Source organism: Melanostigma gelatinosum, assembly GCF_949748355.1.
Source record: "Melanostigma gelatinosum genome assembly, chromosome: 6".
In the NCBI taxonomy this organism is placed as follows: Eukaryota; Metazoa; Chordata; class Actinopteri; order Perciformes; family Zoarcidae; genus Melanostigma; species Melanostigma gelatinosum.
The window spans coordinates 5,417,275-5,436,439 of record NC_136639.1 but is presented as its reverse complement, the minus strand read 5'-3'; the positions used below and the strand labels follow the sequence as shown (position 1 = coordinate 5,436,439).

At 43.8% G+C, this 19,165-nt stretch overlaps 2 protein-coding genes across 2 annotated transcripts; both read left to right on the top strand.

Moving 5' to 3' along the window:
* The first annotated feature begins 8,246 nt into the window (after positions 1-8,246).
* On the top strand, positions 8,247-9,922 carry selenoe (selenoprotein e). Its single transcript, XM_079271165.1, has 4 exons — positions 8,247-8,378; positions 8,601-8,677; positions 8,954-9,032; positions 9,609-9,922. The coding sequence occupies exons 1-4, from the start codon at positions 8,271-8,273 to the stop codon at positions 9,750-9,752; spliced, it is 408 nt and encodes a 135-aa protein (XP_079127291.1). The 5' UTR covers positions 8,247-8,270; the 3' UTR covers positions 9,753-9,922.
* Positions 9,923-10,374: 452 nt separating this feature from the next.
* LOC306778251 (transmembrane protein 17A) lies at positions 10,375-12,787 on the top strand (the record flags this gene model as incomplete). The annotated part of the gene is made up of 4 exons (XM_079269694.1): positions 10,375-10,501; positions 10,882-10,988; positions 12,078-12,191; positions 12,467-12,787. The coding sequence occupies 4 exons, from the start codon at positions 10,375-10,377 to the stop codon at positions 12,785-12,787; spliced, it is 669 nt and encodes a 222-aa protein (XP_079125820.1).
* Positions 12,788-19,165: the final 6,378 nt, after the last annotated feature.

Below are 19,165 nucleotides of genomic sequence, written 5' to 3'. Positions count from 1 at the left end.
TGCATTTTATGTTTCGTGCTAATTAGCAAATGTTAGCACGCAAACATCTTAAAGTAAGATGGGGAACACGGTGCTAAAGTTTATAATGAACATGCTCCATTTAGCTCAAATAACCACAGAATGTGTTTTGATCTTGGGTAGAGTCTGACTCATCCACCACAACCTTGATGTCTCCAAATCAATCTTCCTTTGAATTTTACAATTTCACGTACAGACTGTCAGACAACACTACTACCCCCCCCCCCCTCCCCCCTCCCGCTAAATCATTCCATCTTTCATGTGACCGTGGCTTCAAGTCTGATTCAATGCCAGGATGACGAGGAATTGTGAGAAAGTCACAGCTTGGGAAATGTGCATTGCGTGTCGCCCCTGCGCAGCGTTTCAGGATAAACCGTGTTGATTTAGCATGTGTATGACTTGTGATGGATTTCTGTTCCTGCAGCTTTTGAGTGGGTTTAAACGGGAGAGGCCTGTGTATGATTATGAAACTTGGCCTTTTCATATCCCCCTCTGCAGTTAGCTGAGAGTAATATTCCCCTTGTTGTATTGAAGGTTCACGTGTGGAGCATAAATTCGCTGTGACGCTGCAACACAAAGGGGTCGACTATATAGGATAATGCAAAACCTGGTCAAAAAGTCAGTGTTAGGAGTGTGGGATCGGGGTTCGATGACATGTGGGCTGCCAGTCTAAACACGACTTGGAGCAGGGGCGCTCTCGGTGTGCCAAGTCTATAGAAACAGCGAGGCTTTAACACTCGGGCCCGATGAGTCAGCCAAAAGCCCTGGACTCAGAAAACCTATTCCAGTCCCTGTGTTTCCATGGCAACGGGAACAGATTGGAGCCACATCTGGAAGCCATTTCAGTCCCTGCAAGAAGAGGAAGAAAGCAATTTATGAGTGAGGGGGGAAAAGACAAATATTTTCTGCAATGCAAAGCAGAAAGAAAAAGGGGAGTCGAGTTACACTTGAAAGGGCTTGAAAACATTAATTCGACGTGGACTCGGTCCCGTGCCCGTATAAGTTCTGGATAATGGGTTAAGCTTGAAATCTTGTAAGAGGCATTCGGTGGGAAAGTAACGTCTATTAGCGTGCATGGATGGATGTGCTCGAGAAACAAAGCCAGGATTTCATGCGGTCACAGAAAGACTTTTTTTTCTGTCCAAATCCCCTTATTTGTTTTCAAAAACCTATTGCTGAAATGTTTGCAGTCTCTCCAAGATACGATATGTCTTGAAAAACCACAATGTAACAGAGTCTGAGGTTTTGACGCTTACAATTGAAGAGTAGCTTTTTCTTCTAGTGTTGAAACCAGCGACTCACTGTCTGACACAGATGTGTGTCTGCTGCAGCACGTTTTTGCTTCCCCCTCAAGAAGCGCTCATGTCCCCTGACGGATTCTCTGCATCTGAAACGAGCAGAGGAGATTTGAAAAAGCTGTTTTTTTTTCTTCCTCTTATCCCTGTCGACGCGCTGTCTGCGAGAAACACCGTCTAATTGCAGTCCTCCTCACACGCTGACTGTTGTTTCTCAGCACTGTGGAAATGCAGCAACTATGAAATGATATTTACTGGAAATGGAGCTGGTGCTTTTCTTGAGCCAAAACCACTGAGAACTGAGGTCAGCGCACAACCAGAATGGGGAGGAGAGGCAGCATCAAATGTGTGTTTATAGATTTCCAGTGACATCTGCTCACTCTGCGATTTAAGCCATTATAATAGACCCGAAACTCCCTTGCAGAGGGCCACTGACCAAGAAAAGCAGCTCTTAATGCGCAAATTAAGAGCAACCACACAACAGCCCGACCTCCCACATAGACGCTCAGACAAACAATGTTTTTAAACTAGGTCAAAAGAGCTGAAACCCAGTTTGGGATGGACACACTTGTCAGTGTTGTGCTTCAAGTCAATGTGTGATACAGTAAACTGCTATTTATTTGAGGTCCACTTACTTTGTGTCACCCGTGACATGTCAAACTACTTTGCAGATGGACCCATGCATCATTCCAGCAGTGTCCGGGAAGACACATACACAGAGTTTCATCTTGACAAGTTCTGTAAATGTGGAAATAGAAATTAATAGAAATATCCAGAAATGTAATGAAGCAACAGTTGTGTTTTCTATCCAGGTGGAGATTTCTCTCTCTCTTTTTTCCCTTTTCTTTCACATGAAGGGGTGTGCAAAAAGTTGTCTGGGGCTTCAAATTGCCCTGGATTTTTCCCCCTTCGTCAGCATAATTCTATGGAATGAGTATTGGTGGGGAAGATTTGGATGGCTAATAGAAAGCAGATCAGTCAGATGCTTTTTCTTTCTTTCCTTTCTCTCTTTTTTTAAACTCATGTTTTTTTCATGTTTTAGCTTATTTTCCTCCTTCACTCCTTCCTCCCTCCCTCCCCCCTTCCTTTATTCCCTCACACACCCATCCATCCGCTATCTGTGCAGTAAAGTGGGACTTCAGACTTTATAATGTGGCTTGAGGTTTCAGCTTTCACATAATTCCACAGGCTGATCCAACGTTTTTGTTTTTCCCCTCATTGCTTCTCACTCACTCCAACCCGGAGAGAGGGAGAACGCTGCTGCCTTATTCCAGATATTGAGACGGAAAATGATCACAAGACCAACTGTGTCTGCCCAAACCCAAGGAAAATGAGCAGATGGCTTATGTTTTCATGCACTGAACCCCAAATGTCCCGACAATCAGGCCTGTCTGCGACCGGCGAACTGTAGCTTACAACAGCTTTGTTGTTCGAGACGCAAACTTACACTCCAAATATTTTTTTTTGCCAAAGCCAGTCTCAGAAACACATGTCGATGCGGAGTTTTCTCCTGCAAGAACATTTCCCTGTTTTTCAAAGCGCATCAGATTTGCTTTGTGACTCAGCGGCCATGCAGGTCAGGTTTATTCACACCCTTCTTATCCACGGCCTGTGTGGTTGGACTCAATTTGATAGCAGCCTAACAGAGGCTGCCTTTGCTTTTATACGGATGCCGGGATATATTTTTGTGCATGGAGTTGGTATGCACTGGCATGTGAAGGAAAGTGTTAGCTGTATATTTACCGTCGCCGTGGCTGTGTGCTGGTGTGTACCCGACCCTTACAGCCCTGTTCTACTTCACAGGACAACACTGGAGCCATTATGGGGAGCCATGTGTTTCTGATTACCCAGACACAGATTAGAGGGAGGGGACCAGCGGTTGCTGGCCCCCCCGGCTTCACTGATGTGGCCAGCAACTGGGCATCCATCGGTGCAAATCTCTTCGCCCCCTTCCCACCTCATACGCCAAACCTTCACGTCTGCTATGATGTCACTACGAGGCACAACTATCGCCTTATCCTGTTCCCTAATTTAATTATGGAAACACTTGACTCTGTCAGTCAAATGATTCCCACTTGACCTACATATTGTACGAAGAGCAGCAAACTGTCACTGCTGTATTCTTGAAAATGAGCTCTCGTTGCTCAATTGTAAACACTGTTGTGGCTCTCGCATGTGATCGCAGAAGACATGGATTGTGTTTTTTGTTGCTTCAGCAATGTGATACTTATTTGACCAACACAGGGAAACTTTTTTGAGTTGCTCCCCCCCCCCCCCCCCCCCGGGGAGGCAGGTCAGGGTCAGGGTCAGCCCCAGATCAGCGTCACAGAGACGGTGAGGCATCAATGATTTGCAGGACACTTTAGTATGGTGACTGTATGTTAGCAAAGCACCTGGACCCAGAGTGTTACACTAACGGGACACTAGCTTTCAAAATCACAAGTCATTTCTTCATCAGTATCAGTGTATACATATATAAATATTACATCCCAAACTTCAGAAGTGATGCATCACATGAGTCAAACATGTATGGAGTGGTGGAAGGAGTATTCCGATATTTTACCGGAATAAATAGTTTTGGTAAATAAGCTTATTCGCTTTCTTGCTGAGGGTCAGATGAGAAGACTGATTTCACCCTGGAGCTAGCAGCTGGTTAGCTTAGCATAACGCCAAAACTTAAGTACATACCGATTATGGCCAACATGTATTTAAAGAATCTAACCATAATTGTTGTATCTGATTGAGGAGGAGCTTGTTGTAATTACTTGTAGGCTGTAACATTAGTAAAAAGCTTCAGCCTTTTCTCACCTTCACCAATAACATAACAAAGACCCTGTAGACAGGGTCACTGGCAGCGAACCATCCTTGTCATCCGTGCCTGTACAACACAGAGGCTCTGCCAAGGCCAGCAGCGCCTCGCAGCCTCCTGCGGCCTCCTGCGGCCTCCCTGTGTGGGGAGAATTGGAGCCACTTATTTTAGGTCGTAGGTTCAAGCCAACCGCACGCAAGCCAAATCAAACTCAGCGACGATCTCGTTTACTCCATGAGCTCCATGAGAATTTGCTTACGGTCGGTGTCACGCATAGACATTTAACCCAATTCCCCTTTTTATTGCTTCGTTGTTTTAATTCAATCTGTATCTTTTTTAAGAGTCACAGCCATGAAGGAATATCATGACAATCAAATACTGCAGATTAACAATATACAGAATGACACAAGTTATAGTCTTTCCATGTATACTCTCCCCCCTAACAGGATACGGATGTTTATTGTCATTGTACGAACATACAACAAAATTGAGTTGGCGACTCATCAGTACAGCAGCAACAGTTAAAAAGTGTATAAAAACATTAAGACAAGACAATTAAAAAACAAGACATGAAATAAACATACACAAGATAAAAGGAAGGATGAAGGAAACCGCTCTGGGGAAGAAGCTGTTCCTCAGCCTGTTAGTCTGGGTTTTGATGGTCCTGTATCTCCTTCCTGATGGTAGTGGAACAAACAGAGAGTGACAAACTTCACTAATTGTGTTGGAGGAATATGTGGCGGAGCAGTCCTGAGTGAAGAGGGTGAAGAGGGCCGGGCTGAGCACACAGCCCTGCGGTGCACCAGTGTTCAGGATGGTGGTTGTTGATGTCAGGTTCCCTATCCTGACATTCTGTCGTCTGTTTGAGAGAAAGTCCAGAATCCATGAACAGAGTGATGTAGAAAGTCCAAGGTTTTTGAGTTTATTCACCAGTTTATGGGGGATGATTGTGTTGAAGGCAGAGCTGAAGTCAATGAAGAGCATCCTGACGTATGTGTTAGGGTGCTCTAGGTGAGACAGGGCCGTATGAAGTGTGATGGAGGCCGCGTCCTCCGTAGATCTGTTTGCTCGGTACGCAAACTGGTGGCTTTCCAGGTCTGCTGGGAGGACGTCCTTGATGTGCGATAGTATCATCCTCTCCAAGCAATAATACAATGACCGCACAGTAACGTTTTAGTTTTCTGAACCAGATGTGATACTGTTTTATGTATTGTGCTGCACAAACTTAAGTTTCGAAGTAGAGCAAATAATGTTTTGCTCCTTGAACCCTGTACAGCAGCGCAGCGCACTCACATTGTATCTTTAGTGAATGAAACCCTCCACATGGCCTTTACTTCTTTCAACACTGCCTCTCTTCTTTATAAGCAGACTGGAGCGCAGCAGGCAGACAAGCAGCAGGCTCCCCCCCCCCCCATGTTGCCCCGAGGCTCCAGACAGAAAAGCACACACACACACACACACACACACACACACACAGATAACAGTTCATACTCAGTTATATTTGTATTCATCTCCCTTGGTCATCCTTAAATATATACAAATGCATGTCTCCCTTTAAAGCACAGAGAAATAGACACCAGAGCCGAATATTTCTCACAAATGGCCGAGCACATCATTAGACAGCAGACACACAAACCACTACGACTGTCCCGCTGGCTGGGAGGCAGCATCCGGTGCTTTGGAGAAACAGGAAGTGTGTGCGTCTTTGTAACAAGCTCGCCGAGGGAGGCAGGATTACAGTGAGGTGTTTTCGTGTTTGATCTTTTGCCAGCTGCAAGTGTTGAAAAATAGTTGCTCAGTAAGAATTTTGCAAATGTCTTCGTCGTCCATACGTCTCTGCTCCATAACCCTCTCGTTATAAATGACTGCGTTTTCCCCTTTGTCAGCAAATGTATCGTAACAACATTCCCTTTTTGGCATGCACCACATGATGTAAGCTGAATCATGCTGAATGTGAGCACATATGGTATGCAGCCACACGTATAGACCGAGGAGTCAGCCCCACCCCCACTGCTCATTGTGCTTTCTCCCATCTCTCATCGACTCTTCCTTTCTTTCTCGAAATCAACGATTTAAAATCCTTCAGGCCGATCCATGCATTGTGAGAAACGGGAGTGGAACTTTTAAAACACAAAGCTGCAAACGTAAAGAAACAATAACTGGAGTTTGGGAAGCATACGGGCCCACGGATTTACGATGGCTGCCAAGGGGAGGAAACCCTGTTAAAAAGGGGGACTGTTTTACTGCCATTTGACACATAATCTCAAATAGTACATGCAGAGCGCAGGACTCTGGGCTGCAGAGCTCTGTGTCTGGAAAAGATAGAGACAGAGTGAAGGTTTTGCTTCAGCATTCCAGGCAGGAATGGTTTATTTTAGTTGGAAACATAATTGTCTGTGGCTACATCTTCACAAGTACACTTTACCCGCCAAACTGCCTTAAAGTGTACATGTGGGTGTTGCTGCTCTCTTGTGGTGACCTGATGTACTTGCTGTTTTTGTCGGAGCCCAGAAGTTGTGTAAACTTGGGAGGGCAGAGATGTTTTCCCCCTTCAGGGTGTTAACGCAGTGCAAATGTGCTGTGCTGTCATGAGGTCTGATTTCATACACAAGTACACAAAGGAATTATACATTTCTTCTCATGCAACACAGTGAGACAGAAAGACACTGGAGGTCTGTCATGTTATTTCATTGTTTCCGTTGCAGATGTTTTGGTTTGCAAAACTGCTTCAGGACACAGAAAGCATTGGTGCAAACAAATGTTTGAAGACGGTTTGGCAGAACGCTAAACTATGCAGGACCTGATGATATCATTGATTTAATCTGCATAGAATTTAGAGTTTAAATCAATTATTTCATTTTCGGGGAAATATATTTATTTGCTTTCTCGCTGCATTTTTGTGGAGCGTTTGTTTGGCAAGACAGAGGTACGACGTGTAACCTGTAAAATGCATACATTTAACAATAAGACAAGTTGATTACTGAGATTGAGAGGTGTTGGTATCTGCTTGAACTGAGCCTTGCTCGTTCTTTCCCCCTTGTTTCCTTCCTTCTTTATATTTGCCGAGGAACATTCATTTTGTGTTGATTTTGCCAGTCCCTGTCGACAAAAGTGGTTGTGTTTCTCAGTACAGCTCGAGTTCTTTTGGAAAACTTCTTGTTTTACTGCAGCAGGGTCTAACAGTCTACCCAGTCCTGGTTCTGGTTCTCCCATGCCTCCCTTCCCTCCGGTGGGCCCAGAAATATAGCCTGGTTCTCCAGCAATGTGGTGTCAGAGTATGAAACCGATCGCTGCCGGAGTTCCCGCCGGAGGCCCCGCCGGAGTTCTCGCCGGAGGCCCCGCCGAACCTGCTTGCCGTAAATAGTTTGGTGTTATTTCGCAGGGAATCGTACCCGATGACCAGAATTAAGAATAACTGTATGAAAATGGTTTCATATCATCTTGATAGAAAAACGAGTAAGCGTACTGTACTTTACGAAGGTTAAAATATATTTAACTTAATATAATCTACTAAACACACAATGTTCAAATGTCATAAGCGTTTCATATGAGTGGCAGTTTGTGTTACTTAGCTGTTTCAAAAAGTTGAGAACATCTTTTGTTCTACATTTGTGAATATAATATTTTCCTAAAACATACATGTTTCGTGGCGTGATGTGCTGATTTGAGTTGAAATGATATTTCCAATAGAAGGGCGGAATGAGGATCAGTGCAGACGCCTGTGCAGCAGCTATGAGAGCGTGGCCATCGACCACCTGCAACTTAACTGCATGGGAAAAAGTGATAAGAGCACAGATGTTGTGTGGTTTCTCTGGACCACCGATGACATCTGATGTGGAAGAAACGATAAACCATAAAGCCAGGGGTCTTCTGCATGGCCACTGTGAGATCAAAAACAGCCTAATAACTATGACAAAAAGCCAAAATAACAATACGGCTAACCAGCGCCCTGCTTCTCCGATTATAAAGACTGCGTGATCGAAAGCCAACAAAGAAACTAAAGAATCTAACACAGGAGGGCACTGCTCCCCTACAGGAATGTGTCATGGTCTAGTCCACCCTGAGAAACTGTCCATGTGGATTAAAGGGTTACATATTGTTGGTAATAACTTCGGCAAAAGCACTTAAGGAGACTTGTAAAAGAAGAAATGTGGGCCTTCTTGGTGCTCACTTTTGCCCTCGCTGCGAGCGCATCAGACAGCAACAACGACACGGCGGTTGAAGAGACGCTTGATATTGCCAGAGGAAAACTGCTGGTGAGTACAGACAGAAATCCAAACTTACATCTGCATATCTTGCCACGTCTCATAAATTATACACAGGACAGTGGGCGAAGGTGGGGCATGAGTAAGATGAGGGATAAACCATGTGCTGTCATGTCAGTATGCTTCCTACTGAGATACCAAACCTGTTTACATAGAAGGAAGCGTGCACAATGCTATTTGTTTGAACAACCGTCGTCCCTGTCGTCCCTGCAGGCTCCCAGTGTGGTCGGATGAGGCATAAAGAAAATGCCCGAGCTCCATCATTTTCTAATGGAGCGCTGGGCTTTATAGTATCCTTGTGCTCTTCTGTTCCTCAGGCAGTTTGTTAAGACCTGATCTTCCCAAAAAAAAAGACAGATTTTCTCATGACCCCTTTCATGAGCAAAGCAATGTTTCAAGCAAGTTGTCAAGTCTGTTGCCAGCTCTGTGAGCTTTCCCCAAAACGCTACCAAGTAGCAATCATGTTGAGTGAGCCTTAAAGTCTAGCAAAAACCGATGGATGCGCTTTATTCTTCACCCCATTGCCTATACCTGTTGTTTCCCTTGATCCTCTCCTTCCTGTGCAGCCACAACTTGGAATACGATTCATCGGAGGAGAAGAATCCCCGTCTGATATTCTATAATGAAAAGGACGAGGTGGTAAAGGTGAGATGTGAGTTCGGGGGTCTTTGGGGCACATCCGCCTTGTGATGGGGCTTATCTGGGGAGCTCCAGGATGTCGAGACGCATTCAGTAATAGGACTGCTGCATCTGACCTCAGATCCTCCGTCAGATGCCAAGTCACACAGACCCGAGTGTGTTTGAAAGAGCGAGACAGAATTACAAAAAATATATGATAATAATAAAAAAAACAGATGGGGAGAGTAAGAAAGTATATAAATTGAAGTTTCTGACAGATGAGCAGCATAGTTGGTATGAATGCTGATATGCATTACAACACTTTTATGTCCTGAAATCACAATTGTTCAGTGTTTCCAACTGACTTTTAATCTTCGTCAGTGTTGAAAAAAGGCCAGTATGAGACAATAAAACTCTCCACTGATTAACGATAGGCCAAATTAATGTATCACAATAAACTGAAGTGAATCCCAAGATACTGTATGCAAACACCTACTGCTCTGCAAACATGTAACTTACGCTGCATTGCTGCCTTTAAGCCTCAAACCATGTGTCCAAATGCACGCGTGTGTGTGTGTGTGTGTTTCCCTCCCAACACGTCAGACTGTTCCCGTGGAGAAAATGAAGGCAGAGGAGATCAGCAGCCTGTTGGACTCATTGGGTTTCTACAAGAGGTCCCAGAAAGGGGAAGAGGTGCCAGAGGAGTTCCAGCACTTCCCCCTGCGGCCCCCCAGGGACGAGTTGTGATGACACCTTGTGGCCGAACTCTGCCGCTGCACCCGCGGTCACATTAATGACGAGTGGGGCCCCAAGGCCAAAACGATAGGCCAGGCACCATTCTGAGGACTTGCTGGCTGGGTGCAGCGTGCAGTGTGTGATTCAATGTCACTCTTTTTATATACAAATTAAAAAGAAGGCTGTAAAAGACCTCGATGAGTGGATTGATGCTTTTAATGAGCCTGGTGTTTCCATACTATCAACCTTGAATGGTATTAAAACAGCACAGAAAACAGAAATATGAGGTTAGGGATAAGAAGACTATATTTGTGAACTGTCCCTTTAAACAGATACAAAATTCTCGAGATAAACAGATTGACTGTGCATTATGAACGGCCACTTACTTCCTAACAAACTGACATGCTGCTGTCTCACCCTAATCCTCAGCCCGCCTCCCTCGCTATAATCTGATTAGCAGCGGAGTCTGACAGCATGCGTCTCTGTGTGTCCATTAGTATCCTCCGTGCATTTGTGTTCTTGTGTGACTTAAGACGAGCAGGATTGGCAGCAGACACTGGAACACAAGCAGAGTTTTGGACCGTTACCGTTTCCTGACTCCTCGGCTCGGTCATGGTCGACGGCTCTACCCACAATGCCTGTGTTTTACCCACCTGTTCCCGAGAACCTGCAGGTCGGTCTGGCCTATATGGGAGGCTCTGTGTTCACCAACAACAGGACAGCAGACAGCGACTTCACCAGGGAGCAGGAGGACGCCTCTGGTTGGTCACTGCTTCCACACACTGTTCTACAACAGTGTACTGCTGGACAATGTCAAATAGCATTGTAGAATACATTAAGAAGATGTATTACTGGTCGTATGTCACTTTAAAAAGTCATATGACAAAGTCATATTTTCCTGACCTCATCAACAGCTGAAAAATGCTGCTTACTGGCTGCTAGCTGCTTACTGTGAACAACCTTTGCAGTGCCGGTAATTGTGGATTAGTTGTAATAGAGGTCCCTTTTCACCTGAAATCTAAATTGTGGAAGCTTGTATTCCAAGCAACTGTGTGATGAGTTGAATAAAACGTTAATCGTGAATCACAGATATCATGAATCCAAGTCTTTAAACAGCCTGCTGCTGTTATTTGTGTTGCAGTGGCGAACGAGCTGGTTTCTCACCTTCCCCTCCAGATGCTTCTGTACTTCAACATGTTTTATTTTCCCTGCTGGTGGTTTTCGGCCGTTTTCATGTTGGAAGTAAAGGTTAGTTGGGTGGTAGGGAAGCAATATCAATCATAAAACAAACCCCTGATGAATCCTTTTAAAAGAGGGAGTCATTGAACTCGCTGGCAATATGCAAACATTTTCATATCTTTTCAGAGGATTTCTTTTAACACCAAATCCAGGTGAGTGAATAGATGAGATACAAGAAAGCATTCTGTAGAATGAGGTAGACATTGCCTGAGGTAATAAATAAGACAAGAAGGTATTAAGGATGCAATGATGACAAAAGAAAAATAAATAAAGAGCAAAAAACACAAACAGTACAAAACGATGCATCCAATTTACAAGACATTTCGGTGTCGATAACACACTAGGCATACTGTGTGCTACAAGCAGGAGGTGCAGCGTGTTGGTGCACTACAGCATGCTCAGCCAGTTGGAACAGCATTGAGCTAACATGCTAAGACAACTTTAAGTTAGAGCCAGGAAAGGAGTGTTCATTTTTAGTTGTTCTCCGTTCAGCTGTCTTGGTCCAAGGGATAGAAAAACATGAATAGTTTCCTATTGGTTCTGGCTTCACACTGACTTATTATACAACAACCAGGAGGTGTACGAACTCTGATCTCACGGATTGATCGGTAGCTCATTCATAGGACAGTCATGTTGCATCATTAGTGTCGCATGGACAAACAGTCAAATCAAAACTGTTTATTCTGGTGGAGAGAAATTCATGCAGCGCTTAAACGGCAGAACTTTCTCAGTAGCACTCAAATGGATGTCAGCCGATATGCATGTTTTCGAATATAAAGCAGTTGTTTTGTGGTTATTTTATTAAATATCTTTTCAATAATTGATCACGATAAAGTAGACGATGACACCCTCCCCGAGGATGCCTCAGTGAAGCGAATCAACCGTCATGTTCTGTGATGGCGCTCCAGCTATTGAGCCTTTTTCGGCTGCTCGTGTGTTGTAGAGGCGTGACAACTCCTCTTTTAACCCTCCTTGGATCAAACCAGGGGAAAGTATTTTTAGCTATGTTTGTCTGCACAGTGAAGTCCTGTGAACTGCAAGTAAATAAGTTATGTGTTCATATCTATACCTGACATCCCTGCTGTGCTTTATTTCCAGTTTTATTATCTCCCCGGGTACTACCATGCTCTGCTCATAACCGGGATGATCCTCCTCACAGTCATTGAACTGGTCCGACTCTATCTGGGCTACATTGGCAACCTTAAAGAAAAGGTAATTCAAACCAACATCCTCCGTGAACCACAACTCAAAGCTCTTTTGTGGACTTGTCTCCTGGATAACGCAGCGGAGGAAGTGTGGCTGCTTAAGTGTTCTGCCTGCGTGCGTAAACAAGCAGCCCTTGGAAACAACTGTCCATTGAGTTTGTGTCTGTGCTTTCATGTGGATATAACCGAAGCACTCGATGCCTGACTGCTCTACTGTCTCTTCGCATCGCCTCCGTGCACCAATCCAAAATTCTCCCTCCCTTCCTCGCTCCCTGTCATCAGGTGCCAGAGCTGGCAGCCTTCTGGCTCCTGTCTTTCATGTTCCAGCTGCCAGTGCTGCTGTTCTTCCTGACCGATGAGGGAATAATCATCTTGCCTCTGGAGAGAGCCGTCCACTCCTTCTACCTCCTCTTCCTGCTCGCCCAGATCCTGGCCTCCTTCCTGGCGCTCAGGACCATGACCCGGAAGCTCACCTTGCTCTTCCACCTGCGCCAGTTTGGCAAGGTGGAGAGCTTCCACCGCGCAGGGATGAGCCCCGCCGACAGGTTGCCCTACCACCGCAGTGTGCTGCCCATGTCACTCACCCATGATATGTACCATTAAAGTCACAAGCTGTTTTTATTTACCGACACACACAGGTATTGTCATTTTTTTGTTTACTCTCTGGGTGTGTTTCCATCTACCTGTTTTGATGACGAAAATTTGAATCTATATCTTATATATCTATATATCTTCGTCAAACCTGGAAATGAGTCAGCATTTTTGCAATTTCGGTTCCCTCGTCAATGGGTTTGTGGTATGTTTTTTTTTTGCTTGGATACCTGCATTAAGGTCTGTGGTTAACACACGCTCAAGAGATTTCAAAGTGTTTTACAATATGAAATACAGTAAATATGTAAATACCACCATTGTGATTTCTGAAGCTTTTAAAAAGGTGGTTACTAACAAGCGGCTGAATGAGATTGCGTCATCACACAGCCTCGTTGAGCATACTCACGCTTATGCGACCACAGTGTAGTCTGCTTATAGCCTAACGTTAGCATCTTACTTCTGCTGATGACAGTCAGGCTTCAAAACATGTTATCTTGCTAAACAAAACCCAACAAAACGGGCTTCTGGAATAATCTAAATTCCAATGGAAAACTCCCATCTGTATTTTGTTGAGGGAAACCAGTGTGACGCTAACATTCCAGGATTGCCCTGGTCCTCTCTATGATTTATTGGTTTTCTGCTTGGAGAATTGGCGCCTCCTGCTGCTTATCTCGATGAACAAACTCCTAAAAATGACAGTAGTGGATGGAAACAAGCATTCTGCAATATGTGCTTTAAGTTTCCCAAAATACCTCTCGGCAACTGTCACAGAATTAATGCAAGATTGGTACTTGGCATTGTGAACACTGAAATACAACGATCCAACTATTTTGTAAAAAACGTGGCTGTGTCAATCTATATAACAGCATTGCATTCTGGTCCTTTAAAGGCCACTGATGTGACATATCTTCTGTATGACTTCTGATCGCTGGTGTTAAATGACATCTCTGGAGAAAAGCTTGTACAATTCGAATGTGACATTTGCTGTTGAATTTCAACCCCACTCTAAATGTCAAAACCTGACACCATGTCAGCCAAGCTGTCATGGAGCGACATGGAAACACAGCAAAATACACCATCAAACAACAAAAGGGCCTCAGAAATACAAGGTAGCACATCGCCTGTAGCTGCTTTCATCAAAAAAATGATTTTTTTCTCTTTTCTTTAATGATGATGGAGTCTGAAGTGTTGGTAGAACAGAATTCCTTTTTTCCAAGCCAGATTCAATTCTTAGCAGGTACAGAGAACAACCTGTTCTTTTGTGTCTGGAATGAACAATTCGAGACTTACTTTAAACTCTCCCTACCTCTTTTTAAGGCTGTCCCTTTAGTATGTAGTGTTACCATTACAGTCTGATGAGTGGGACGCAATAATCAAATTTACTTCTGACACAGTTTTAAAACCTGACTGCAGCAGAATTGTGTTAAATATTTATGACCACACAGTGGCAGTCAGCGACCAGAGGAGGGATGGGGGGGGGGTGTTTGGCAGTGCTGCAAAGTCCAAGAAGAACAGATTATCATGCTGATGTGCTGATCCATGGAAACCCTCTGGCTGTAGAATAAAGGTCACGCCTGTCCACACATGAATATGATGATGTTTCATTTGATAATCTGTAACTCCAGGTCAACATGGAAATCGATTTCATATCTTGTTGTCTGCGCCTCTCTTTCGCCTGCTTTGGATGGAAACACTGCAGATGTCACACTTGTTTTCACAGCTACTGTTTGGTGCTCTGTTGTTTCTTTGCTGGTGAGACATTATTTACAGAGCGGTGCACTAAGTATAGTCAACAAGCTGGTTATGGAAGAGTCACAGTGACCCTCTCTACTTTACATGCAGGATACAACAAGCTGCAGTGGCTGCTGCACTCTTCATTGAGAACAGAAAAAAAACACTCCAGAGTGGAGGATGTAACATGCTGGACACTTTATTTGGAAGTGGTTACTTAAAAGATGACCTGAATGTGAGTTTACATATTGCTGCACATGAGGAAACGTGGAAAACCTATTTACTTTCCTTATATCTGTGTATTGGTTGTCCTGACAGTTAAAACCTGAGCAATGAAAGGGTTGAAACTAGGTGGCGGCAACCTCCGTCTCTGAAAAGTGAAGCCAATGCAGAACTGCCTGAAACTTCCATTCTCTGTAATGGCCATCAGGGGATGACTCATCTGGTTGCAAAAAGAAGTTTGATTGTATTGAAGTCTATGAGAACATTATCCTACTTCTCACTTGATTCATTACCTCAGTAAATATTGGAAACATGAGTTTATGGTCACAATCGCTAGGATTCTTCACTACAGCATGATGTTCATCTAATACATTTCAGTGTCTTTTAGAGTAAAATGGAAGATAGAGCATGATGTGTTTTAGGGCGTGGCTACTTTGTGATTGACAGTAAAGTGGCACCAAACACATGAGTGGTCTCTCTCACACACACACACACACACACACATTACCCTTTAACCCCAATTATTAATGCTCCAAATGTCTTGAATTTTACCCGTTTACCTTTTGTGGGGCGTTGATGATGATGAAGCAACTCGGTTTGGTGTTTTAGCACAAATATAAAATGAAAGAGACAATGAGCAGTCGACTCAGTGTTTATTCGTGTCAGGCACGTCTTGTTGTCCCATGAAGGACGACATTAATCTCCTCGGACTGCACGTTTGAGTCTTAAAAATAAATCATGCAGATACACAAATTTGTGCCCCAACATATATATATATATATATATATATATATATATATATATATATATATATATATATATATAAACACTGCCCAAAAACAGAAAACAAACGTACGCAGACAGACAAAAGGAAGCGATTGTTAGAAAGCTGCAGGCATCAGAGCACCGATCCTCTTCTTCCCATTAGTTGGCAGTAATTATACCAAGGAATCCTAATTAATCTTATTGTCATCTACTGATTTGCTTTAAATGCCACTCAGAACATTGAGCGATATTTTGTCTCTTCCCTCGTCAGACTTACGTTTTTTATGGTCAACAAAAACGTGTATGAGAAGAGAAATAACGGTCCCGATGTCGAGCTTCTATCTCAAAGTGACACAAGTCCGTTCTGTGTTCCAGCATTTGCCCTTGTGTGTTCACGAGGATGCTGTGACCCATGCAGCTTCTCCTGTGTCCGGTTTTAATTAAGTATGGACTGTTGGAGAGGAAGAAGATTAACCAGCTGGTGATGGAAAATAGAAGGGCCTCGCACTTTTCGCCTCATCAAATTGCCTTTCTTTGGTGGAGTGTGGTGAATAATAGTCTCCTATAGTCTGGGGACATAATGTTCTCTATCTTGCAAAACATATTGTTTCCCTCAACGCTTTTTTTAAGCATCCTTTTGAAAATGTGCAACTTCTGATTCTTCTTCTTCACGTCCTTTCTACAATACAGCGTCTCGTCAGCTGGGCTTCATCACCTTAATTATGATTGGGTGCAGGCAGCTCAGAGGTAATCATAGAATGCGACTGATGAGGCTGTGCTTGGTGCCAGCAGGAGGAAATATCAAAGACATCACAAGGGACATCCTCATTGCTCATTTCGGTAATCCCTCATGGTGGAGAGCTCGCCGGCCCTGCCAAGAGCCTGGAAATGTTCCCGTCCCCTTAATCCCATATCCCCTTAATCCCATATGATTGTAATTCAGCTTCATTCATGAAATGGGATGACAAGTTGCTGCACACCACGATTGTTCAATGGACTGGTTCACTCATGAAAACACTTTCTTACTTAAAAAGAATAAGAATGGTGCCACCAACTGCTCAAACCCACCGAATCGTCTCCCAGGAAAGTGTTTTATGTAACCGAAATCAACCAATATTTAAGTATTTCTTCTGTTATATGGGACAACTCCAAACTCCTTGTTGGCAAATCCCAAGTTATATGGAGGGAGTGGGTGAACAAAATCCGTTTTTGAGTTCTTAAAACTTAAACACGCCTGCGGAACATTCAAGCAGAGTAAAAATATTTGGACGGACCTTGATTTCAGTGGATTTCCGCCTGTGGAAATATGTGTTTGACCAATGATATCCTTTTTTCCAAGTGATGTCATACGACACTGTGTAGCTTGCTTGCAGAAAGGGGAAAAGTCTTATAAAGTTTGTTCCTCAGCACCCAATATTTTACAAGAAACACATAAATACCTGAACAACCAAATGAAGGAGATGATATGGCTTGAGATTGCCCAAAAGCTGGAACACGATGAAGGTTGTAATGTAGCTCATGTGCACGTGCTAACGTTACTTGTTGGTCAAAGAACAGAAGTTGCTGTGTTGTAGCCCAGGTCTATGGAGCCAGGGAGTGGCCATAGAGGAAAAAATACATATCAAAGCCACAATTTACTAATTTGTACCACGGAAGATAAAATCCCCTCAAACTGATGAAATCATTCCATGTATTAATTCGTGGGCACTAATTAAATCATTTTGGTGCACAAGGCCAAGTCATTCATTCAACGTTCCACCTGCCTGAGGCACAGGTCCTTGGTTGTATAGCTGTGGATAGACTATTTAATTAAGCTTTACTTTAGCTTGGGAATTGAGTTATCAAGTTGTTAAGACTTGCTTTGAAAGGTTGTTGTAGGTAAAAGGCGATTGTTGAGGCAGTGTGACTGTGACGTCGCCGCGCAGTGGTGGACCTACCTTGGTCCACCACAGTTTCAAAATGAACCAGAAATATCCCTACACTCCTAAACGGACAGGGTCCGCACAGTCTTGCCTCTTGGGTCCTCTTCCTGGTGCTGGCTGGCCCTCATCAGGCGAGTTTCCTCCGAGGCGGCGTGCGTTGCAACTGGCTCTTGGCTCGGAATGACCCTGAGTGAAGGTGGCTCGCCCGGACTGCATCGCTTCACAGGGCCTGCTGGTCCCTCTTTCTCTGCAGTGATGGAGAAGGGCCCCCCTGCCCCCAGAGCGACTGTCCTCATTACTTCAGGGGTCTACGGCGATGACGGCAACCCACCCGACCTGTCTTGAAACACTGAAATCATCCTGTTTCGCCTTAACATGCTTTGTGGGTTTGACTTGTTTGCTGTGTCATCCCCATTCATATCTACAGGCCTACAGTTGTGTTTTATCTTTTCTTTTCTTGTTTTTATTACAGCACAATTTTGTTTACAGGAGCATGAAGTTATTTAGAGCTAGTCTCTTAATTGGTCGATGGGAAGGCCTTGGAAAACCTCAAGGTTAGCGGTGGACGGTAGCGGTAGCCTAATTGAAGCTTGTGCACTGAACTTCATGCTTGGAGAAATGCTGGTCTTCATTGATGGCTTTCAGTTTATACACGTTTTGCATACCAATTAACCAGAACGTGGGAGCGTTTTCATTTAATTGAGGCCAGTTCATATATCTCTATGGCCATTCTCATACACTGTATGTCAGAACGTTGGCAATACTTCCGAGGGATACTCGATACTATTTCAACTCATCTATTTAATTTTGTCATTGTGTACAATTTCTCATGTTTTAATTGAGCAGACAAACTACGGGTGAAAAATATGGTTATTGCATTTGTGGGTGAACCGGTCCTTTTTTATGTAACGAAACTCATTAAACCAGTCGCACATTTACAACTGCCCAACCGTTTCCATTGGCAACTGAAGGAAAATACCTCCGAGAACCTCCTCTGAGCCTCCGTTCCGCAGACCTCCGGGGAGTGTCAAGCTGTGAGCCTCCCAGTTAAATGTTTCATACTCATTTCCCCATATATGGCTGAAGGACATAGCAATATGGTAGTCGATGGGAACATTTGTATGGTTCAATTATTTGACTCCATTCGAAGCGCCTTTTTAGAGGTACAATTACTGCCTCAAAATGATGTTGGGCGATGAAATTCAAATCTCATTCATAAAGCACTTATAGTTTCTCCACATTTCACAGCCAGCAGGCTCTGTAGAAAATGTGACATCATACTGGCAGGCAGGGAATATTTTGAATTTGGTGTCTGGATATTTTCAATTTGGTGTCTGATTACCTGCGTGAGGGGGAATGACAGGGCAATCCACTTCTCCCGATGGTTTAAATGACCACTCACCATGCAGTTCAGATTAATATTTTATCAAGGAGCGACTGTATTAAAGCGGAAGACTTTGATGACACAGGAGAATGTACTAGCTTCAGAGCAAACCACATTAAGGCTGTTATATTCAGTTTATGGTTGTTTTTCTTCTATAATTTGAGAGGGTTTTGAATTGAGCCATTTGCATGTTACCTGAGTTTGCTCTCTATATGAGAGGGAGGTTTATGTTCTTTCTGGCACACTCGAGATACTATGTAAATGTTGACCTGAAAGCACATGTTAATATTCCCTGCATTTTTCACATTTATCTGAAATATGCATTGTAGAATACAGGATTGCGACACATCAACATCTGCCTGAAGC